A 20,252-nucleotide genomic window follows, 5' to 3' on the forward strand; every position below is an offset into this window, starting at 1 on the left:
GTGAACTTATGACAATCGCAACATGTGAGTTTACTGTGGAGAATAAGTTTGCACAGATAGAGTTTTGGAAGATGTTCAATAAGGTGGTTCAAGATGAAGGATTTGATAAGCCTGAGTTCAGAGGTTTCATGTTTGATGAGGCTAATGCAAATTGGATAGCAATCAGAATAGTTTACTTTGGGGGTCCCAACAAGGTTGTACCATCTAAGGAAAGGTCTTGCGTGTTTCATTGGGAGCAATCCATGATCCGACATACTACTAAGTGTATCAAAACTTCCTCACAAGAGGAACACAAAATTAAATGCCGAAAATGGTGAAATGCACCATCAGAGAATCAAGCAGATATTTGCAAAGGAGAAGCTTTGTCGCTTTTGGAGAGCAGGGCATGTTGTTGATGGTGAAGTTTCATGTTTGGAGACATGGTTGGCTTGGTGGGATATCAGAGTTTCACATTGGGGAGGAAGATTTGTTATGCAAGATGAGTCTGGCATTTTTGTGCCAAACACTAACTTGTCTGAGAGTAAACATGCTAGCATGCGGGCATGCTTTGGTTTCAAAGAGAAAATTAGTTTATATGAAGCCGCAGGGGCAGATATGGAAATGGTTGTACTACAAAGTGTTAAGTACAATGCATACCTTAGAGGTGCAAAGACATGTAGTGGTCCCGGAATACAAGACCTTGCACAAAGATTTTTAAATCATTCATCCACTGCCTCTGCTGCAAAGAAGTTGGTCGATCTTACACACTGTTCAATGGACGAAATGGGTTTGCAAAGTCCAGAGATGAATAGGTCAAATATAAGGGAGAAGAGTGTAAAGAAAAAGAGACCAATCTTTGTGGATGTTGGTGTTGTGCTAGAGGATGATAGCCACATCCCCGAGTATGTCACAGTCACTCAACCCATTAGTAGAACAAAGTATGCACCTGCACATGGGGAAACAAAGTATTGGCCTGAGGTGACTGTTGCAAAAATGGTATGGGCAATTAGGAGAACTGAACCTGGACGTAAAATGACATGTTTTGGAATTTTGCAATATCAAACAGATAGATGTGGACGATTCATTAATCAAGGCTCACCTAATATTAATTCTGGGGTAGCTGCACCATGCTTTTGGCGTTGAAGAAAATATCCCTCGTCAGGATCAAAGCCTGGGGGGATTGTTGAGGGTTATGTATGGTTTTGCAATGCTAGTAACATGCACACATGGAAGATTCATGACATGGTGGTGGGGCCACCCAGACCTGCACCAGGGGTTTGGAGGGTCGCAGAGGGTACAAATCTACTACCACATGAGGCAGAACAGCTCCAAGCAAATGGATTTGTACTTCAACAACAACATGGGGTAGAATGTGCAACTGTGAATGGGGGCATTCGAGCAGCAAATAGAGTTACAAGTGCCTTTCGGCCCAAATACATGGATGGCAAGGTTATTAAATGGCGCTCAAAGCTGACAAAAGAATTTCAAACCAGAATTGATATTGGAAAATGCATGGCAGCAACATTAGTTAAAGAGGTTATTGTTGTGTGCAATGGAACACATGTTTTCTACATTAGCACAGAGGGGTCAAGGGCAAAGGGAGTTTCATACTCTGTGACATTGTCTGATTTTCCAAGATGTACATGTGAGGACTTCCAAAAGAGAGAGTCCAAGAGGTTGACATATGTGCCATGCAAGCATATTTACTATGTGTTTCTCCAAATTTTGGGTTTGGACTCTCATGCCCATGAGTTCATGCACCAAGCAGCCCTAACGAAGGTGGAGTTGTTTCAAGCTTTGGGAGGATTGCGGCCAAATGTGCAGCAATAGTTAAAGTGCCTCTAGATGTAAAGGCTTTGTGTGGTATGTAGTTTGAAATGCAGCGGTGTTTTGTCTACTTATGATAAGCCCTAGTTTGTGAGAGATCAGGCCTATGATAAGCCCTATCGGTATTTTGTCTACTTATGATAAGCCCTAGTTTGTGAGAGATCAGCACAAGTTTTGAGAGTGCATTCTATTAATAGTTTCTTGTAAATTTCATATGTGTTTGAAAAAACAATGAACACTATTTTGTTTTAAACAATGTAAGATGCAACGGGTTTGCTACAGAATCTTATTGAAGATTGGGGTTATGTTCTTCATTCAATTTCTTTTGTCAGTTTTTTGGTGGCTATGTTGAAGTGCCTCTCTTAAATTTTCCATCTACGTTTGCGAAAAAATTAACATTATGGATCTTTTGTTATAAACAAAGTAAGATACAGCAAGTTCGCTTATCTAACCTATCTTGCTCGGTTTTTTGTTTGCTCGGAAGTACTTGCTCGGGGATGGGGATTCCTCCTGAAGTAGGTCGATCCTTGTAGCTTATCAAATAGGTCTTCTACCCGTGGAACGGGAAACCTATTCTTGATAGTGATCCTATTTAGTGCTCTATAGTCAACACACATACGATATGTGTCGTCTTTCTTTTGCACTAATAGCACAGGTGAGCAGAATGGAGATGAGCTAGGCCTAACCATGCCCTTCTCAACTAAGTCATGCACTTGCCGCATAATCTCCTCTTGTTGAGCTTGAGAAACTCTATAAGGAGGTTTGTTAGGCGGTGAACTTCCTGGAAGAAGTTCAATTGCATGGTCATCATTACCTCGTTTAGGAGGTAGCTCACAAGGGATGTCGTCAATAAAAACAGCTTGAAACCCCTTGAGAAAATTGGATAACTCTAATTCCTTTTGGTTGCTTTTATTTTCTTTTGCTAAAGCATTAGGTTCATTTTGAGAATCTTTAACAAAAATCATGTACTCGGAAATAGAGCTCTTATTTGACTTGTTGAAAGCTGGTGTATGTACAATGGGGATAGTGTTACCCATTTCCTTAGCATCTATATACATATCTTTTTCCCTGAACTTAAAGGAGATTCTCCTTTCAGGGAATTTAACATTGGCAACCAGGCGATCAAACCATGGTGCCCCTAGGATTACATCCTCATGCTTGAGAGGAGAGATAAAGGAGTCCTCTTTGTCCACATAGCTTTGGACATGAAGCCTCAATTTCCCATTAAGGGAGTGACTGAAGCTTCTTGCCCCTTGAAAGCACTTTCTGCGGGTAGGACATCTCCCATCTCATAGGCTTGTATGCCTAGCTTGGTGGCTAACTCTATAGATATAAAATTGTGAGTAGAACCAGGGTCAAAGAGAATAAAAGCATCATGTTCTCTGACCTTTCCCCAATCATGGCATAGAGGAGATCCTTTGTGGTGAGTTTGGTGAGTCTCCTCCTCTTGGATTTCAACCAAGGTAGCTCTAGGAGGATCTTGGCGTGGTTGTTTTTTTGGGGCCAAGCGTGGTACGCATGCCCTTCTCATGCGCACTTGAAACACCGGTTATCCTTGCGATAACGCTCAAGCTCTTCAGGAGAGAGTTTGTTTTTACCTTTGTAAACTCCCTTCTCTTTAGCTTGTTGGAGTTTCCCTTAGGAGACTTTTGGACATTGTCCTTCTCCTTAGGCTCGTTGGAACCCTTGTTTTCCATGGGCTTATTATTTCTTTTAGCCCCCATTTGGAAATTGATTCGAGAGGCCACCATAGTATGGTGTATTACCGCCGATATTGTACGTGGCCTTTGGGAGTTGACATACTCCGCCATTTCTTCGGTTAAGCCCGCACAAAATTGTTGCTTTTGCTCTCCAAAATCCAACTTTTTGAAGACAGTGGCTTTGAGTTGTAGGTCCCAAAACTTGTCTACATATTTGTGGATGGATTCATAGGGAGAGAGCTTTAAGCTTCACCATTCAGTGAGTACTTTGTCTTTGGCATCGGTGGCCAAAAATTGCTTCATAATGGAAGCTCTTAAAGCTTTCCATGTTCGCGGAGCTACACCGTTGGCTCGTAGGCTAGACCACCATTGCCTAGCGGACTTTTGAAAATGCATAGCTACATGGTGTAGCTTAGAGGACTCCGTGAAGCCCTCATCTCCAAACGCCGCATCAAGCTATTGGATAAAGGCCAAGACTTTGTCTATAGCACCAAAGGTGCCATCATAGGTAAGGAAAGAGATGCTCTTCCCTCCCTCTTTGAACTTCTTCAGCTTGGACGACCTCTTCCATGCGGCATGGGATTTCCTATGGCCTCTTCTTTTTGATGGTTCAAAGGTTGCACCATCACTTTCTTCAAAAGGTGAAGAAAAAATTTGAAGAAGGTGGAGAAGAGGGTGACCTCTTTCTTGCCTTTTTCTTGTCTTGATCTTCGTCATCTTCACCATCACTTTCACAAGAGGAAGAGGATGAAGAAGATGGAGAAGAGGGTGTCCTCTTTCTCACCTTTTTCTTCTCTTGCTTTTTATCATCCCTCTTTGAATTATGGTGTGGAGAAGGGTACGATGGTCTTCTCCGCTTTGGTGGTGATGGAGAGTGTTTAGCCGCCGTCTTCATGGAGCCATTTCCGTCGAGGTGGCGGGAGACTCACTTCTTTCTCGTTCCTTCGGTGGAGGCTCTTGAGTTCTCCTTTGGGAAGGAGATACATCATCAAGAAGTAAATTCTTGAGCGCTTCATATGGATTCTCTTCTTCTTCCCGAATCGGAGAGAGACCTCTTTTGGAAGTCTCACAAGGAGGCTTCCTAGGTGTTCTCTCGTCATGGAGGTGGGCTTGGAGAATCCCGTGAGCACGGAGCTGCCGTTGCACTTCACTTTGGAGAGATGGATTGCCCATGGCTTGTTGAATCCTAGAAACAAGATAGTTAACAAGCATCGGAGCATCATTAGTAGCTTGCTCATTAGCAAAATCAAAGTTATCAACATTAATTTCACTCTCTTTACTATTGTCAGCCATTCTAACAAGTTTTAGGTGTACTTTGGCACTTCAAGCCCTAGTTGCTACTCCTCTTTACCCCTTTAGAAAAATCACTCAAGCTACTGTACCCGTGGCTCAAATACCATTAATTTCAAGGAATAGAAGAGAGGGTCGTTCAACACCAAAACAGCACCGGCTCCTGTCAAGCTTCTAATAGCTCAACAGTGGCTAAGTCGTAGGCCGTAGGAAAGCCCCGTAGGACTCCACTATTAAGACCATAGCTCTCGACGGTGATGCCCCGTTAACTCCACGAAGGCAAGTGCATTGCAAGGCTGAAAAATCCCTATTCTACTTACTCACAGGCAATTAATAATACCAACCATTTATAGCTAGCTTGAGGACCTCCCTTCTTGAGCAATAAAAGAGAAACCTTGTGCTCTAATACCAATGTGACATTTAATAGCCTAAAAACTTGTGTGTAGTGGAAATTAGCATGAACATAGTGGGCATTTCATTAGAATAGATTCCTAATGAGAATTACAAGAGTGCTTGGGTAGAGAGAGCAACAAAAAGCATAACACCTAGTTAGATAGCATGAAAAATACTTTCAAAAGAGAGAGAAATAAAGCTATTGACAACAGTTGAGGACCGGATTTGCATGGAGCCGGTCCCCCCTCCAAAAGGCGTTGTATTATGGTTTCTCCCATCAAGAGAGACATTGTACAATACAATTCTTTGTGTTCCTTCAAGACTAGCTAGTGCAATGAAGATGAAAGATTCATGCACTAAGAAAAACACTTAGCAAACACAACATCAATTATCCCCGGTCTCAGACCCAAGACCTCACACACCTTCGAAGATGGTGAGAGCTAGCAGGGTATGAGAGTAGATTGAGAGGAAGGAGTAGTCTTACGAGAAAGATGTACATCTCCTCACATAATCACTCATATTAGCATAGCTTAGCTTAGTAATTAGCATGGTATAGGAGATGAGCATGCATTGAAGCTTGGCTCTTGGTTGGATTTGCATCACAAAGCCAAGAGTTGTTGGTGTAGGCCTCCCTTCTCACAAGCTTGGAGTAGGTGGTAAGATTTCCATTAAAGCTTGAGAAGGAGAGAGAGTCTTCTTTACTTCACACATGAGATTGTGTGAGTGTGTGTGTGTGTGTGATAATGCCTTGCAAAAATCAGCCCTCTGTCTCTCTTGGGCGACCCCTCTTGCTATTTGCTCTTCGTATTCTCTCATTGGACCTCCCTAGGGCTAGCCAATGACAATTAAGTAGCATAAGTGATAGCCTTCTGACATGTGTCCCCCTTTCCCCTTTTGTGAGAGCTTTAGGTAATTTAATAATTCAACTAAACTCTCATTGGACCCCTTTGCCTCCTAGCCAATAGGAATCACGCAAGCCATTGGGCTGTTGAATGCTCATTGGACCCCTTGGGAGATTGTCCAACAGTCTTCTAGAGGACTTAATTCTCATTGGTTCTTTTATTAAGTGTTTTTAAATTAATTAAACTAGATTTACTCGAGCCTAATTCTCATTGGTCCACCTCCAAGGCCATCCAATAGGAATTGGGTACACCTTGTGGGCATCTAGCCTAGGGAGCTGACATGTGTCCGTCATTCCCTTTGTGTAAAGGGAGCTTGTGTGTGTGTGTGTGGCTTTCTCTCTCATCCCCTACAAGCTAGGCTTTCCCCCTCCTATGTAGGGATGTGTAAAGGGAGCTTGTGTGTGTGTGTGTGTGTGTGTGGCTTTCTCTCTCATCCCCTACAAGCTAGGCTTTCCCCCTCGTATGTAGGGATGTGTAAAGACCTTTTTGTACACACACAAAGCATCCAATTCCCCTATGGTTGACCTTTGGACACAACCTTTGACTTTTGGAACCTTAGCATTTTGGAAGACTTCTTAATGGGCTGAACCTTAGGGTCTTTTTAGCCCATTGTTGCACATGGCTCTTTTGCAGATGGCCCCCCCTTTGGATTCCCTTTCCCTCCTTTGGATCCCTACCATGGCCGGTCTGCTAGCTTAACCAATATTCTAGCTTTTTCTCCCCTGGCACTTCCCCATATTAAATGATCAGTTTAACATGAGAAAATCATTTAGGAGAATTAGATATTGATTATTATGACACTAGATGCCCACAAGGTGTACTCAAATCCTATTGGATGGCCATGGAGGTGGACCAATGAGAATTAGGCTAGATTAAATCTAGTTTAATTAATTTAAAAACGGTTAATAAAAGAACCAATAATAATTAAGCTCTCTAGAAGACTATTGGTCAGTCTCCCTAGGGGACCAATGAGCATTCAGCAGCCCAATGGCTTGCCTGATTCCTATTGGCCAGGAGGCAAAGGGGTCCAATGAGACTTTAGTTGCATCTATTAATTACGTAAAGCTATCACAAAAGGGGAAAGGGGGACAAATGTCAGAAGGCTATCACTTATGCTGCTTAATTCCATTGGCTGAGGGTGGGGAGGCCAATAGGGATGTAGCATGAGTAGTTAGCAAGGGAGGTCAACCAAGAGAGAGAGGGGGTTGATTTTTGCAAGGCATTATCACACACATACTCACACAATCTCATGTGTGAAGCAAATAAGACTCACTCTCCTTCTCAAGCTTTAGTGGAAAGCTTACCACCTACTCCAAGCTTGTGAGAAGGGAGGCCTACACCAACAACTCTTGGATTTGTGATGCAAATCCAACCACGAGCCAAGCTTCAATGCATGCTCATCTTCTCTACCATGCTAATTACTAGACTAAGCTATGCTAATATGAGTGATTATGTGAGGATATGTACATCTTTCTCATAAGAATACTCCTTCTTCCTCTCAATCTACCCTCATACCCCTCTAGCTCTCACCATCTTCAAAGGTGTGTGAGGTATTGGGTCTAAGACCATGAGGGAATTAATGTTGTGTTTGATAATTGTTTTGCTTAGTGCATGAAGTTTCCATCTTCATTGCACTAGCTAGTATTGAAGAAACACAAAGGATTGTATTGTAAAATGTCTCTCTTGATAGGAGAAACCATAATACAGAGCCTTTTGGATAGGGGACCGGCTTCATGCAAATCCGGTCCTCAACTATTGTCAATTTCTTAATTTCTCTCTCTTTTCAAGTATTGTTCATGCTATCTAACTAGGTGTTATGCTTTTTGTTGCTCTCTTCACCCAAGCACTCTTGTTAATCTCTTTAGGAATCTATTCTAATGAAATGCTCACTATATTCATGCTATTTTCCACTACACACAAGTTACTAGGACATTAAATGTTAAATTGGTATCAGAGCACAAGGTTTCTCCTTTCTTGCTCAAGAAGGGAGGTCCGCAAGCTAGCTATAAATGGTTGGTACTATTAATTGCATGTGAGTAAGTAGAATAGGGATTTTTCAGCCTTGCAGTGCGCCTGCCTTTGTGCAGTTAACGGGGCATCACCATCAAGAGCTATGGTCTCAATAGTGGAGTCCTACGGGGCTTTCCTACGGTTTTACCACTATTGAGCTATTAGAAGCTTGACAGGAGTCGGTGCTGTTTTGGTGTTGAGCGACCCTCTCTTCTATTCCTTGCAATTAATGGTATTCAAGCCACAGGTACAGTAGCTTGAGTGCTTTTTCTAAAGGGGTAAATAGGAGTAGCAACTAGGTCTTGAAGTGCCAAAGTACACCTAAAAAGTTTACACCTAATAGTTGTTAGAATGGCTGACAATAGTAAAGAGAGTGATATTAATGTTGATAACTTTGATTTTGCTAATGAGCAAGCTACTAATGATACCCGGATGCTTGTTAACTATCTTGTTTCTAGGATTCAACAAGCCATGGGCAATTCATCCCTCCAAAGTGAGGTGCAATGAAAGCTTCGTGCTCATGGGATTCTCCAAACTCCCCACCATGACGAGAGAACACCTAGGAAGCCTCCGTGCGAGACTTCCAAAAGAGGTCTCTCTCTGATTCGGGAAGAAGAAGACGATCCCTATGAAGGGCTCAAAAATTTTCTCCTTGATGGCGCATCTCCTTCTCAAAGGAGAACTCAAGAGCCTCCACCGAAGGAACGAGAAAGAAGTGAGTCTTCCGCCACCTCGATGGAGATGGCTCCACGAAGACGGTGGGCTAAACGCTCTCCATCGCCTCCAAAACGAAGAAGACCATCACATACTTCTCCACACCATACTTCAAAGAGGGATGACAAAAACCAAGAGAAGAAAAAGGCGAGAAAGAGGACACCCTCTTCTCCATCTTCTTCATCCTCTTCCTCTTATGAAAGTGATGGTGAAGACAACAAAGATCAAGGCAAGAAAAAGGCGAGAAAGAGGTCACCCCCTTCTCCATCTTCCTCAAATTTTTCATCTTCTGAAGAAAGTGATGGTGCAACTTTTGAACCATCAAAAAGAAGAGGCCATAGGAAATCCTATGTCGCGTGGAAGAGGTCATCCAAGCTCAAGAAGTTCAAAGAGGGAAGGAAGAGCATCTCTTTCCTTACCTATGATGGCACTTTTGGTGCTACGGACAAAGTCTTGGCCTTTATCCAACAATTTGATGCGGCGTTTGGAGATGAGGGCTTCATGGAGTCCTCTAGGATACACCATGTAGCTATGCATTTTCAAAAGTCCGGCAGGCAATGGTGGTCTAGCCTACGGGCCAATGGTGAAGCTCCATGAACATGGAAAGCTATAGGAGCTTCCATTATGAAGCAGTTTTTGGCCACCGATGCCAAAGACAAAGTACTCACCGACTGCCGAAGCTTAAAGCTCTCTCCTTACGAATCCATTCACAAATATGTAGACAAGTTTTGGGACCTACAATGCAAAGCCACTGTCTTTAAAAAGATGGATTTTGGAGAGAAAAAGCAACAATTTTGTCCGGGCTTAACTGAAGAAATGGCGGAGTATGTCAACTCTCAAAGGCCACGCACCATATCGGTGGTTATACACCATACTATGGTGGCCTCTCGAATCAATTTCCAAATGGGGGATAAAAGAAATTCTCAGCCCACGGAAAACAAGGGTTCCAATGAGCCTAAGGGAAGGACAATGTCCAAAAGTCTCTTAAGGGAAACTCCAACAAAGCTAAAGATAAGGGAGTTTATAAAGGCAAAAATAAACTCTCTCCTGAAGAGATTGAGCGCTATAGCAAGGATAACCGCTGTTTCAAATTCCGCGAGCAAGGGCATATACCGCCCTTGTCCCCAAAAGAACACCCGCCATGAACCTCCTAGAGCTACCTTGGTCGAGATCCAAGAGGAGAAATTCACCACAAAGGATCTCCTTTATTCCTTGCTTGGAGAAAGGTAAGAGAACATGATGCTTTTATTCTCTTTGACCCTGGTTCTACTCACAATTTTATATGTATAGAGTTGGCCACCAAGCTAGGCATACAAGCCTACGAGATGGGAGATGTCCTACCCGCAGACAGTGCTTTCAAGGGGCAAGAAGCTTCAGCCACTCCTTTAATCAGGAAATTGAGGCTCCATGTCCAAAGCTATGTGGACAAAGAGGCCTTCTTTATCTCTCCTCTCAAGCATGAGGATGTAATCCTAGGGGCACCATGGTTTGATCGCCTGGCTGCCAATGTTAAATTTCCTGAAAGGAGAATCTCCTTTAAGTTTAAGAAAAAAGATATGTACATAGATGTTAAGGAAATGGGTAACACTATACCCATTGTCCATACACAAGCTTTCAACAAGTCAATAAAGAGCTCTATTTTTTTGTACATGATTTTTGTTAAAGATTCTCAAAATGAATCTAATGTTTTAGCAAAAGAAAATATACACAATCAAAAGGAATTAGAGTTATCCAATTTTCTCAAGGGGTTTCAAGATGTCTTTATTGACGACATCCCTTGTGAGATACCTCCTAAATGAGGCAATGATGACCATGCAATTGAAATTCTTCCAGGAAGTTCACCGCCTAACAAACCTCCCTATAGAGTTTCTCAAGCTCAACAAGAGGAGATTATGCAGCAAGTGCATGAGTTAGTTGAGAAGGACATGGTTAGGCCTAGCTCATCTCCATTTTGTTCTCCTGTGCTAATAGTGCAAAAGAAAGACGGCACATATCCTATGTGTGTCGACTATAGAGCACTAAATATGATCACTATCAAAAATAGGTTTCCCATTCCACAGGTAGACGACCTATTTTATAAGCTACAAGGGTCCACCTACTTCAGTAGGATCGACCTAAAAAGTGGCTATCATCAAATAAGGATAGTTGATCAAGACATAGTAAAGAGCACATTTCGCACTATGTTTGGTCTTTATGAGTAGATTGTCATGCCTTTTGGCTCGACCAATGCACCAGCCACATTCAACCGCTTGATGGAGAAGCTATTCAGGCCTCACCAAACCTTTATTGGAGTGTTCTTTGATGATATCATCATCTACTCTAATTCATTAGATGAATACAAGCAACACCTCCAGGTAATATTTCAAGTTCTAAGAGAGAATAAACTTTATGTTAATCAAAAGAAAAGTGAATTTTCTTACAAGAGATTCAGTATTTAGGTCACATTATCTATCAAGATGGCATCCAAATGGATCCATCAAAGTTAGAGGTAATAAAAGGATGGCCTAAACCAAGGAATCTTCATGAGTTAAGAATGTTTATAGGTATGTGCACATACCTATAAAGCTTTATAGGAATGTGCGCATACTGTAGATGCTTCATAGAAAAGTTCTCACTAATAGTAGGACCATTACATGACCTAACAAAGAAAAACATTAGGTACACATGGTCTGCCAAGGAGAACAATGCTTTCAAAAAGATTAAGGAAAATCTTATCTCTCAACCGGATATCTCAAAGCCATTTGAGGTCCAATGTGACGCTTGTGGTGATTGCCTTGGACCTGTTTTTCTTCAAGAAGGGCACACTATAGGCTATGAAAGTCGAATCCTCGACCCTGTTGAGCAAGCTCTAGGCATATATAAAAAGGAACTCCTTGCAGTTCTACATGCCTTAGACTCATGAAAGCACTATTTATTGGGGACTTCTTTCATTCTGCAACTTGGATCACCAAAGTCTTAAGTACTTCATGACTTGGATTGCTTGTCACCAATAAATAGTGCTTGGAGAGGGCAACAACTTGGATTTCTTCAACCTTTTCCAGTCCCTAATTCACCATGGGAGAGCATATCCATGGATTTTATCTTTGGATTGACTAAGTCTATCCATGGGAATACGTGAATATGGACGATAGTAGACAGGTTTAATAAACAAGCTCATTTTATACCTGTCAAAAAGACTATCAAAGCCCATCAAATGGCAACCCTCTTCATTTCACAAATCTTCAAGTACCATGGCTTGCCAATGTCCATAGTGTTGAATAAAGATCCTAGAATGACCAGTAATTTCTAGAAGGGTCTCTTTGAGAATTTAGGAACAAGGCTAAATTTCTCTTCGGCCTATCACCCGCAAATGGATGGCCTATGAAAAGCCTATGTAACGGAAGTAGATCAAAGATCCCAATGGGAGAAGTACTTACCCTTAGTGGAGTATGCCTACAATAACACTGTACATACTTCCACGAGAAAAGCACCTTTTGAGGTAATTGAGGGAAGATCAAAAAGTCCCGTGCTACTTAAGGTACACGGGAAGATCTTCGCTGCAGATGAGTATAGTCGAGACCTACAATAAACTTTCCAAAAGATTAAGGATTCTATCTCTATCTCACAGCAAAGGCAAAAGGTTGCTGCTGACAAGCACAGAAGAGCCCAAGCCTTTAAAGAAAATGATTGGGTCTTATTTAAATTTCCCATGGCTCGATTAAGGCACACGACAGGCAAGAATCTTACGGGACACCAGAAGTACTATGCTAAGTTAGCAAAAAGGTACTATGGTCCCTTCCAGATTCTTAGGCCAATCAATGAGATGGCCTATCAACTCAAGTTTCCCAGTCATTGGCTCATACACAATGCTTTCCATGTGAGCCTACTAAAGCCTTACAAAGGAGAGCCACCTCAAGAACCAACTATTGAAGACCCACCAGAGATCGAGGACCAAGAAGAGGTGTTGAAGCCCAAATCCATTCTCCGACATGAAGACAAGGTCCTAAGAGGCGGTAAGATTATCTGCGACGATATCTTATTAAGTTTAAGAATTATCCTTTTGAATATTCTAGATGGATGCAAGGCATACAATTAAAGGATAACCTAAACCTTGTCAATGCTTACAATGCTTCCCCAGAGTAAGCAAATGTACAAAATGTTTAAAATGAACAAAGTTTTTGTCTTATAAGACTCTCTTTTTCTTTATTGTGCACAAAAATGAAGTAGTATGCATGCTTAGATCAAGGTTGCGGAGATGACGTCTCTCGAACACCAAGTAGAGCTTGTCACTCTACTATGGAAGACTGATAGGACTAATGTGCAGACATGCTTGCGGCAACTTAGGCTCTCAAGCGCCGAATGGACTAGTCATCCATTCTGGAACGATGTTGTAGGGTAAAATAGGGATCCTCTACCCGCTACAAAAAGGACTAATGAATATGCTTTATCTTCTCTACCCCATAGTCGAGGACGACTATGATTTCAAGAGAGAGGTAATGTCATAATAATCAATATCTAATTCTCATAAAAGACTTTCTCATGTTAAATTGATCATTTAATATGGGAAAGTGCCACGGGAGAAAAGGCTAGAAAATTGGTTGAGCTAGTAGACCGGCCACAGTAGGGATCGAAAGGAGGGAAAATAGGGATCCAAAGGGGGGGTTATCTGCAAAAGAGCTATGTGCAACATTGGGCTCAAAAGACCCTAAGGTTCAGCCCATTAAGAGTTTTAAAATGCTAAGGTTCCAAAATTCAAAGGTTGTGTCCAAAGGTCAAACATTAGGGGAATTGGATGCTTTGAGTGTGTCCCAAAAAGTCTTTGTCAAGCCCTACATAGGAGGGGGCGAGCCCAAGAAGTAGGGGATGAGAGAGAAACACCCACACACACTCCTAAGCTTCATTTGTACACAAGGGGAAAGAGGGACACATGTCAACTCCCTAGGCTAGATGCCTACAAGGTGTACTCAAATCCTATTCGATGGCCATGGAGGTGGACCAATGAGAATTAGGCTATATTAAATCCAGTTTAATTAATTTTAGAACACTTAATAAAAGAACCAATAAGAATTAATCTCTCTAGAAGACTATTGGATAGTCTCCCAAGGGGACCAATGAGCATTTAGCAGCCCAATGGCTTGCCTGATTCCTATTGGCCAGGAGGCAAAGGGGTCCAATGAGAGTTTAGTTACATTTATTAATTACCTAAAGATATCACAAAAGGGAAAAGGGGGACAGATGTTAGAAGGCTATCACTTATGCTGCTTAATTCCATTGGCTGAGGCTGGGGAGGTCAATAGGGCTGGAGCATGAGTAATTAGCAAGGGAGGTCGACCGAGACAGAGAGGGGGTTGATTTTTGCAAGGCATTATCACATCACACTCACACAATCTCATGTGTGAAGCTAAGAAGACTCTCTCTCCTTCTCAAGATTTAATGGAAAGCTTACCACCTACTCCAAGCTTGTGAGAAGGGAGGCCTACACCAACAACTCTTGGCTTTGTGATGCGAATCCAACCAAGAGCCAAGCTTCAATGCATGCTCATCTTCTCTACCATGCTAATTACTAAACTAAGCTATGTATGAGTGATTATGTGAGGAGATGTACATCTTTCTCGTAAGAATACTCCTTCTTCCTCTCAATCTTCTCTCATACCCAGCTAGCTCTCACCATCTTCGAAGGTGTGTGAGCTCTTGGGTCTGAGACCGTGAGGGAATTAATGTTGTGTTTGATAAGTGTTTTGCTTAGTGCATGAAGTTACCATCTTCATTACACTAGCTAGTATTGAAGGAACACAAAGAATTATATTGTAAAATGTCTCAAAGCCTTTTGGAGGGGGGACAGGCTCCATGCAAATCCGGTCCTCAACTATTGTCAATTTCTTAATTTCTCTCTCTTTTCAAGTATTTTTCATGCTATCTAACTACGTGTTATGCTTTTTGTTGCTCTCTCCACCCAAGCACTCTTGTTAATCTCATTAGGAATCTATTCTAATGAAATGCTCACTATGTTCATGCTATTTTCCGCTACACACAAGTTACTAGGCCATTAAATGTTAAAAGGCCAGATGCAATAATTTCATCACCAAAATTGAGATCATGAACTGCACATTTGTCATCCACAAATTTGACTACGAGACCAAGTCTAGCAAGTGCAGTGTAAGGACATGGGTCCTATGGGCAAGGCCATCGGCACGGCCGGACAGTGTGTACGCTAGGGGGAGGCTATAAGGTAGCACGGTTGGGTGGATACTAGCACACGCATTACCACCGTCCTTTCAATGGTATCCGAGCTATTTTTACGAGGAGGCAAAAAGCGGGTTGCATGTGTGTGTGACGCTTTGGTTCTCTCCCACATTCCACAGACAGCGACGGTTGCGCAAGCAGACAGAGGTTTCTGTGGACGCGTGGATAGGCAGCGACAGCCCCATCTACGTCCTCCGCAGCGGGGGACGAAGGCAGGTGACCAAGGCAAGGCCATCGGCACATCTGGACAGTGTGTACGCTAGGGGGAGGCTATAAGATAGCACGGTTGGGTAGAGACTAGCACACGCATTACCACCACCCTTTCACTGGTATCCGAGCTATTTTTGGGAGGAGGCAAAATGCGTGTTGCATGTGCATGCAACACTCTGCTTCTCTTTCACATTTCGCAAACAGCGAGGCGACGGCTCTACAAGCAGACAGTGGTTTCTGTGCGACGCGTGGATAGACAACGATAGCCCCATCTACATCCTCCAGAGTGGGGAACGAAGGCGAGTAACCAAGGCAAACTCAACGGGCAACTCGACGACACCGAGGCTCCGAAGGCTTTCGTTCGCACCATTGACTGCACATGTAGGAAGGCCTGCTTAACCCTTGCATGAGGGAGGGTTGAACCCACCCCATGAGGGTAAGAGGCCAACACTTTACCATCAAGCTATTTTCCCTTGTTGTGCATTGTTGTGCACAACAAGGAAAGATAGTCTACTTGTGTTGAAAGGAAAACTAGAAGGAAAGGAAAGCTTCAAACTTCAAGGAAGTAGCTTCACCCTTCCTTTTCACTTCTTGGAGGAAGGCAAGTTTTACTCCAAAAATTCTTTTTTCCTCAAGGAGGTAGCTTCAAAGTGAAGAAAAGCCTTCACAAAAACGATGAGTTTTTGTGAAGAATCATCAAAGGTGTTTTTACAACGAACGACAAGTGAAGCGTTCTAATTTCCGCAAGGCGAGGTTCGCATGCAACGCAAATCGCAGAGCATACAAAACACAAAGACTTCAATTTCTCAAGGTACAAGTTGTCGTTTTCTTTTTCTCTTTGCATTAGTGTGTGTTTACCATGGCCAGTGAGGATATCCCACCTACACACAAGTTTGATTTTGAGCATGTAGATCAAAATTGGGGCACCACCCGCTGCTGACACTAATATGCATGATGATGATGATCTAGGAGATCATGGGCTTGTAGATATGGCTTCTTTCAAGACTTTGGAACATCACCAAAGCGTACTTGAAAGAAACCTCTCTGCACTCAATGCAAATGTTACCAATCTTATGGAGTTACTTGTGAAATTTATGAATTCACAAACGACTCAAGGAGCCACAAGTGGCACGGTTCAAGGGAACCAAGCTCGCATGACTCAAGGAGTCCAAGAGACAAGTTCTGCAGAAGATGTAGAAGGTAGCAATGCATTACTTAATAATATCACCATTATTGAGTTTCACTAGGAAGAGCATGATGGCAACAACAAGGATGTGGTTAATACGTTCTTACACCAATGGAGTGATATTCATAGATTGAGACGCACCCCGGATATAAAGACGGCTGTGGAAACAATTCTATCTCTTAAAGGCAAGGTCTATAAGTGGTGGATGGCATTTCCAATAGATGTTCGTCCTCCATCGTGGGCTGCGTTTCAAGCTTCTTTCTCCAAAGAGTTTTTGGACTCCAATGAAGAAGATAAGAATTGGTTAGCATGGGATGCATGCCGCATGTCTGGCCTCTCTCTCACACACTACCTTTCAAAGTATCGAGAAATCGTATTAAAACTAAAAGGTCTAGATGAATTCCAAAAGATGTGGGGTTTTAATAGGGGTCTTGACAAAGATTATCGTCTTCATGTCAAGACCCAACATCCAAAAACTTTGGAAGAAGCCATCAGTCATGCGCAAAGATATGATGATGACCAAGAGAGAAAAGGAAATGTTCCCTACTCTAAGAATACTTTTACTAAGAGCAATGTGGCTAAGAGCCAATAGCGAGGTAAATCTCCCACACGTTCTAAGAGGAATAAGAGATAATCTGCCTCTCCATGCCCACAAGAGGCTAAGAACCCTAAGAAATCACGAGATACTCCGCGTGGGTCTCTCAGCACTGCTGATTTTGAGTGTGCAAAGAAAAACAATTTGTGTTTTAGATGTCTTTCGAACCAACATAACAAGAAAGATTCTCCTTTTTTGCAAGTCAAAGAAAAGGCCATGCACATGGTGCAATGCCTCACATTAGATTCAGAGGTTCTTCATATGGAAGAAAAGCACAAGTGTTGTGTGCCTGCTTCAATGTGGCAGCCCACCTTTGGCCCCCACGATTTGATTCGCATGCATGGAACTATTAACAGACAATGTGTTTGTATTTTAGTGGATAATGGTGCAACTCATAACTGCTTGAACTATAAGCTAGTCAAGAAATTGAAGCTTACACAGACTCCCTGCTCTCACAAGTATGTAGTGGAGCAGATGTCTGGGAATGATTAAGAAGTATGGGACATGGTAGTTCAAGGGGTTAAGCTTATTTCTCAAGATCATACGATGACCCTTGACTTCCAAGTTATGAACATGGACCGTGCTGATGTAGTTTTAGGACGGGAGTGGCTGCATGGTTTAGGAAACACATTGCACACTAGTTATGAACACAACTCTTTATCCTTTATGGCCAATAGTAAACATGTGCTTTTGCTTGGCGAGAAAAACATACCATCTGCACCTCTTATATATACAACTGAGCTTTCTATTCTACAGAAAGCAGATTTAATAAATGAAGTCTTTTTGTGTTACTGCTTGTCTACAAGTCTTGTGAATTTTCAAGAGCAAAGTGCGGTGAATTCTAGTAATGGTCTGCAAAGTGCAATGAATTCTACTAATAAACAAAGTGTTAACAAATCTAACAAGCAAAGTGCTCTCAATTTTAATTCTATAAAGCAACGTGAAACTGTTGTAAAACAAACATTACAGAAATTACAAGATTCTCCATCCCAGCATAGCTCTAGTTTACTTTCTCCTTTTGCACGTCAAAAACTGCCTCACTTACTCACGGAGTATAGTGATGTGTTGTAAAGTGATTTACCACCAGGTTACCCCCTACACGTGATGTGCAGCATGGCATAGATGTCTTGTCAGGCACTAAACCGGTGAGTAAACCACCTTATCGTATGAGTGCTAAAGAAGCTAAGGAGTTTGAGAGTCAGTTGGCTAACTACCTTGCTTGTGGTTTCATTAGACCTAGCACTTCGCCTTGGGCATCACCAATTCTATTGGGGTGAAAAAGAAAGATGGTACTATGCGTATGTGCGTAGATTATCGCGGATTAAATGCGATAACCATCAAGAACAAGTATCCTCTGCCTCGAGAGGATGAGTTGTTTGCTCAACTTCACGGAGCAAGATACTATACAAAGTAGATCTTCGTTCAGGATACCACCAGGTACGTATCCTACTACAAGATATCTCCAAAACTGCCTTTAGAACATGGTTCACGCATTTTGAATTTTTGGTTATGCCTTTTGGTCTAACCAATGCTCCAACTACATTTATGACACTCATGGATAGTGTCGTATGTCCCTATCTTGGAAAATTTGTTGTGTTTTTCCTTGATGACATTCTCATTTACAGTAACATTGAAGATGAACACATAGAACACTTAATTTTAGTGTTTGAACAGCTACGAGCTCACGCATTGTATGCTAAGCAAAGCAAGTGCAATTTCTTTAAAACATAGATACATTACCTCGGTCATGTGATCTCTTATTCTGGCATCAAGATGGACACTTACAAGGTCGCTTCCATTCTTCGATGGCCACATCGCAACACGGTTGAGGAGCTTCAAATATTTTCAAGCATGGCTGGATTTTATCGACAGTATACTCGTGACTATGCCAAAATCACTATTCCTGTGACGGATCAACTTAAAGCAAAAGGTAAGACATTCTCTTGGGAAGAAGCCCAAAAATGCATTCTCTTGTTAAGACATTCTCTTGGGAAGAAGCCACTGCTCCCATCCTAGCAATCATTGACCCACTTAAGCCGTTTGTGGTAGAGACTGATACTAGTGATAAAGCAATTGGTGCGGTACTTCTCCAGGAGGGAAGACCTATAGCCTTTGAAAGTAAAAAGTTAGATAGAGCTCAACAAAATTATTTTGTCTAAGAGAGAGAGATATGCCATAATTCACGCTTTACGAAAGTGGCGACACTATTTATATGGTGCCGAGTTTGAAGTAGTTTTTGACCATGAGAGTATCAAATGGTTTACTACTCAAACAAACTTGAAGGGCCATAAATCTAGATGGGCAGAATCCTTCAAGATTATGATTGTAAGCTACGATATCGCAAGGGGCGATATAATGTAGTAGCGGATGCACTAAGTCGGATGCCTCAGATTAATTCACTTGCTTTCACGGAACTAAAGAGTGAATTTTTGGAGTCATTATGTGGCAAGTGTGCACAAGATCAATCATATGGTAAAGTGTGGAGTGCAGTTTTAAAAAGGTATCCCTCACACTCACATGTCTCTGAACAACCAGATCAACATGTCTCTGCACGCGCAGATAGAAACTCCAACACACAGATCTCCACCCCTACTCATGAAGAGCTTAAGCGATGGAAGATTTTTTCCATTGATGATGGCTACTTACTCCACAAAGGTAGAGTATGTGTGCCAAAGAACTCAGACACTAGGCGCCAAATCTTATTTGAGTGTCACGATAGTCCAAGTGTTGGTCATCCAGGTATTCGTAAGATGTATGCCTTAGTTCAACGGCAATTTTATTGGCCTGGCTTACATCGTGATGTTCAAGAGTACGTACTAAACTGTCAATAGTGCCAAGTTAATAAGCCAGAGCACCTCAAGGTAGGTGGCCTTCTCCATCCTTTAGAGATTCCACAAGGTAAGTGGGAGAGTATCTCTATGGATTTTGTAGTAGGAATACCTACTACAAATCGTGGCCATGATGCCATTTGGATAATTGTAGACCGTCTCACAAAGATGGGTTGATTCATTCCCACTAAGACTACGGTTAAGACACCGAAATTAGCACGGCTATTTGTAGAGCATATATATAAACTCTATGGTCTTCCAGCTAGTATCATTAGTGATAGAGATCAAAAGTTCAATAATCACTTCTGGAGAGTTGTGTTCCAAAAGTTGGAAACTAAACTCAATCTAAGTACAGCTGATCATCCAAAAACGGATGGTCGAACACAAAGAGTTAAT

At 42.1% G+C, this 20,252-nt stretch overlaps 1 protein-coding gene across 1 annotated transcript in view; it reads left to right on the plus strand.

The window, feature by feature from the left end:
• The first annotated feature begins 1,197 nt into the window (after positions 1-1,197).
• Positions 1,198-20,252, plus strand: part of LOC147447686 (putative aldo-keto reductase 2) — a 52,582-nt gene continuing 33,527 nt past the window's right edge. Inside the window, exon 1 of the mRNA XM_086523662.1 lies at positions 1,198-1,618. Within this exon, the coding sequence (XP_086379788.1) occupies positions 1,198-1,618 (421 nt within the window). The remainder of the gene's footprint in view (positions 1,619-20,252) is intronic.

Source organism: Adiantum capillus-veneris, chromosome 11, assembly GCF_014529385.1.
Source record: "Adiantum capillus-veneris isolate H3 chromosome 11, ASM1452938v2, whole genome shotgun sequence".
NCBI lineage: Eukaryota > Viridiplantae > Streptophyta > Polypodiopsida > Polypodiales > Pteridaceae > Adiantum > Adiantum capillus-veneris.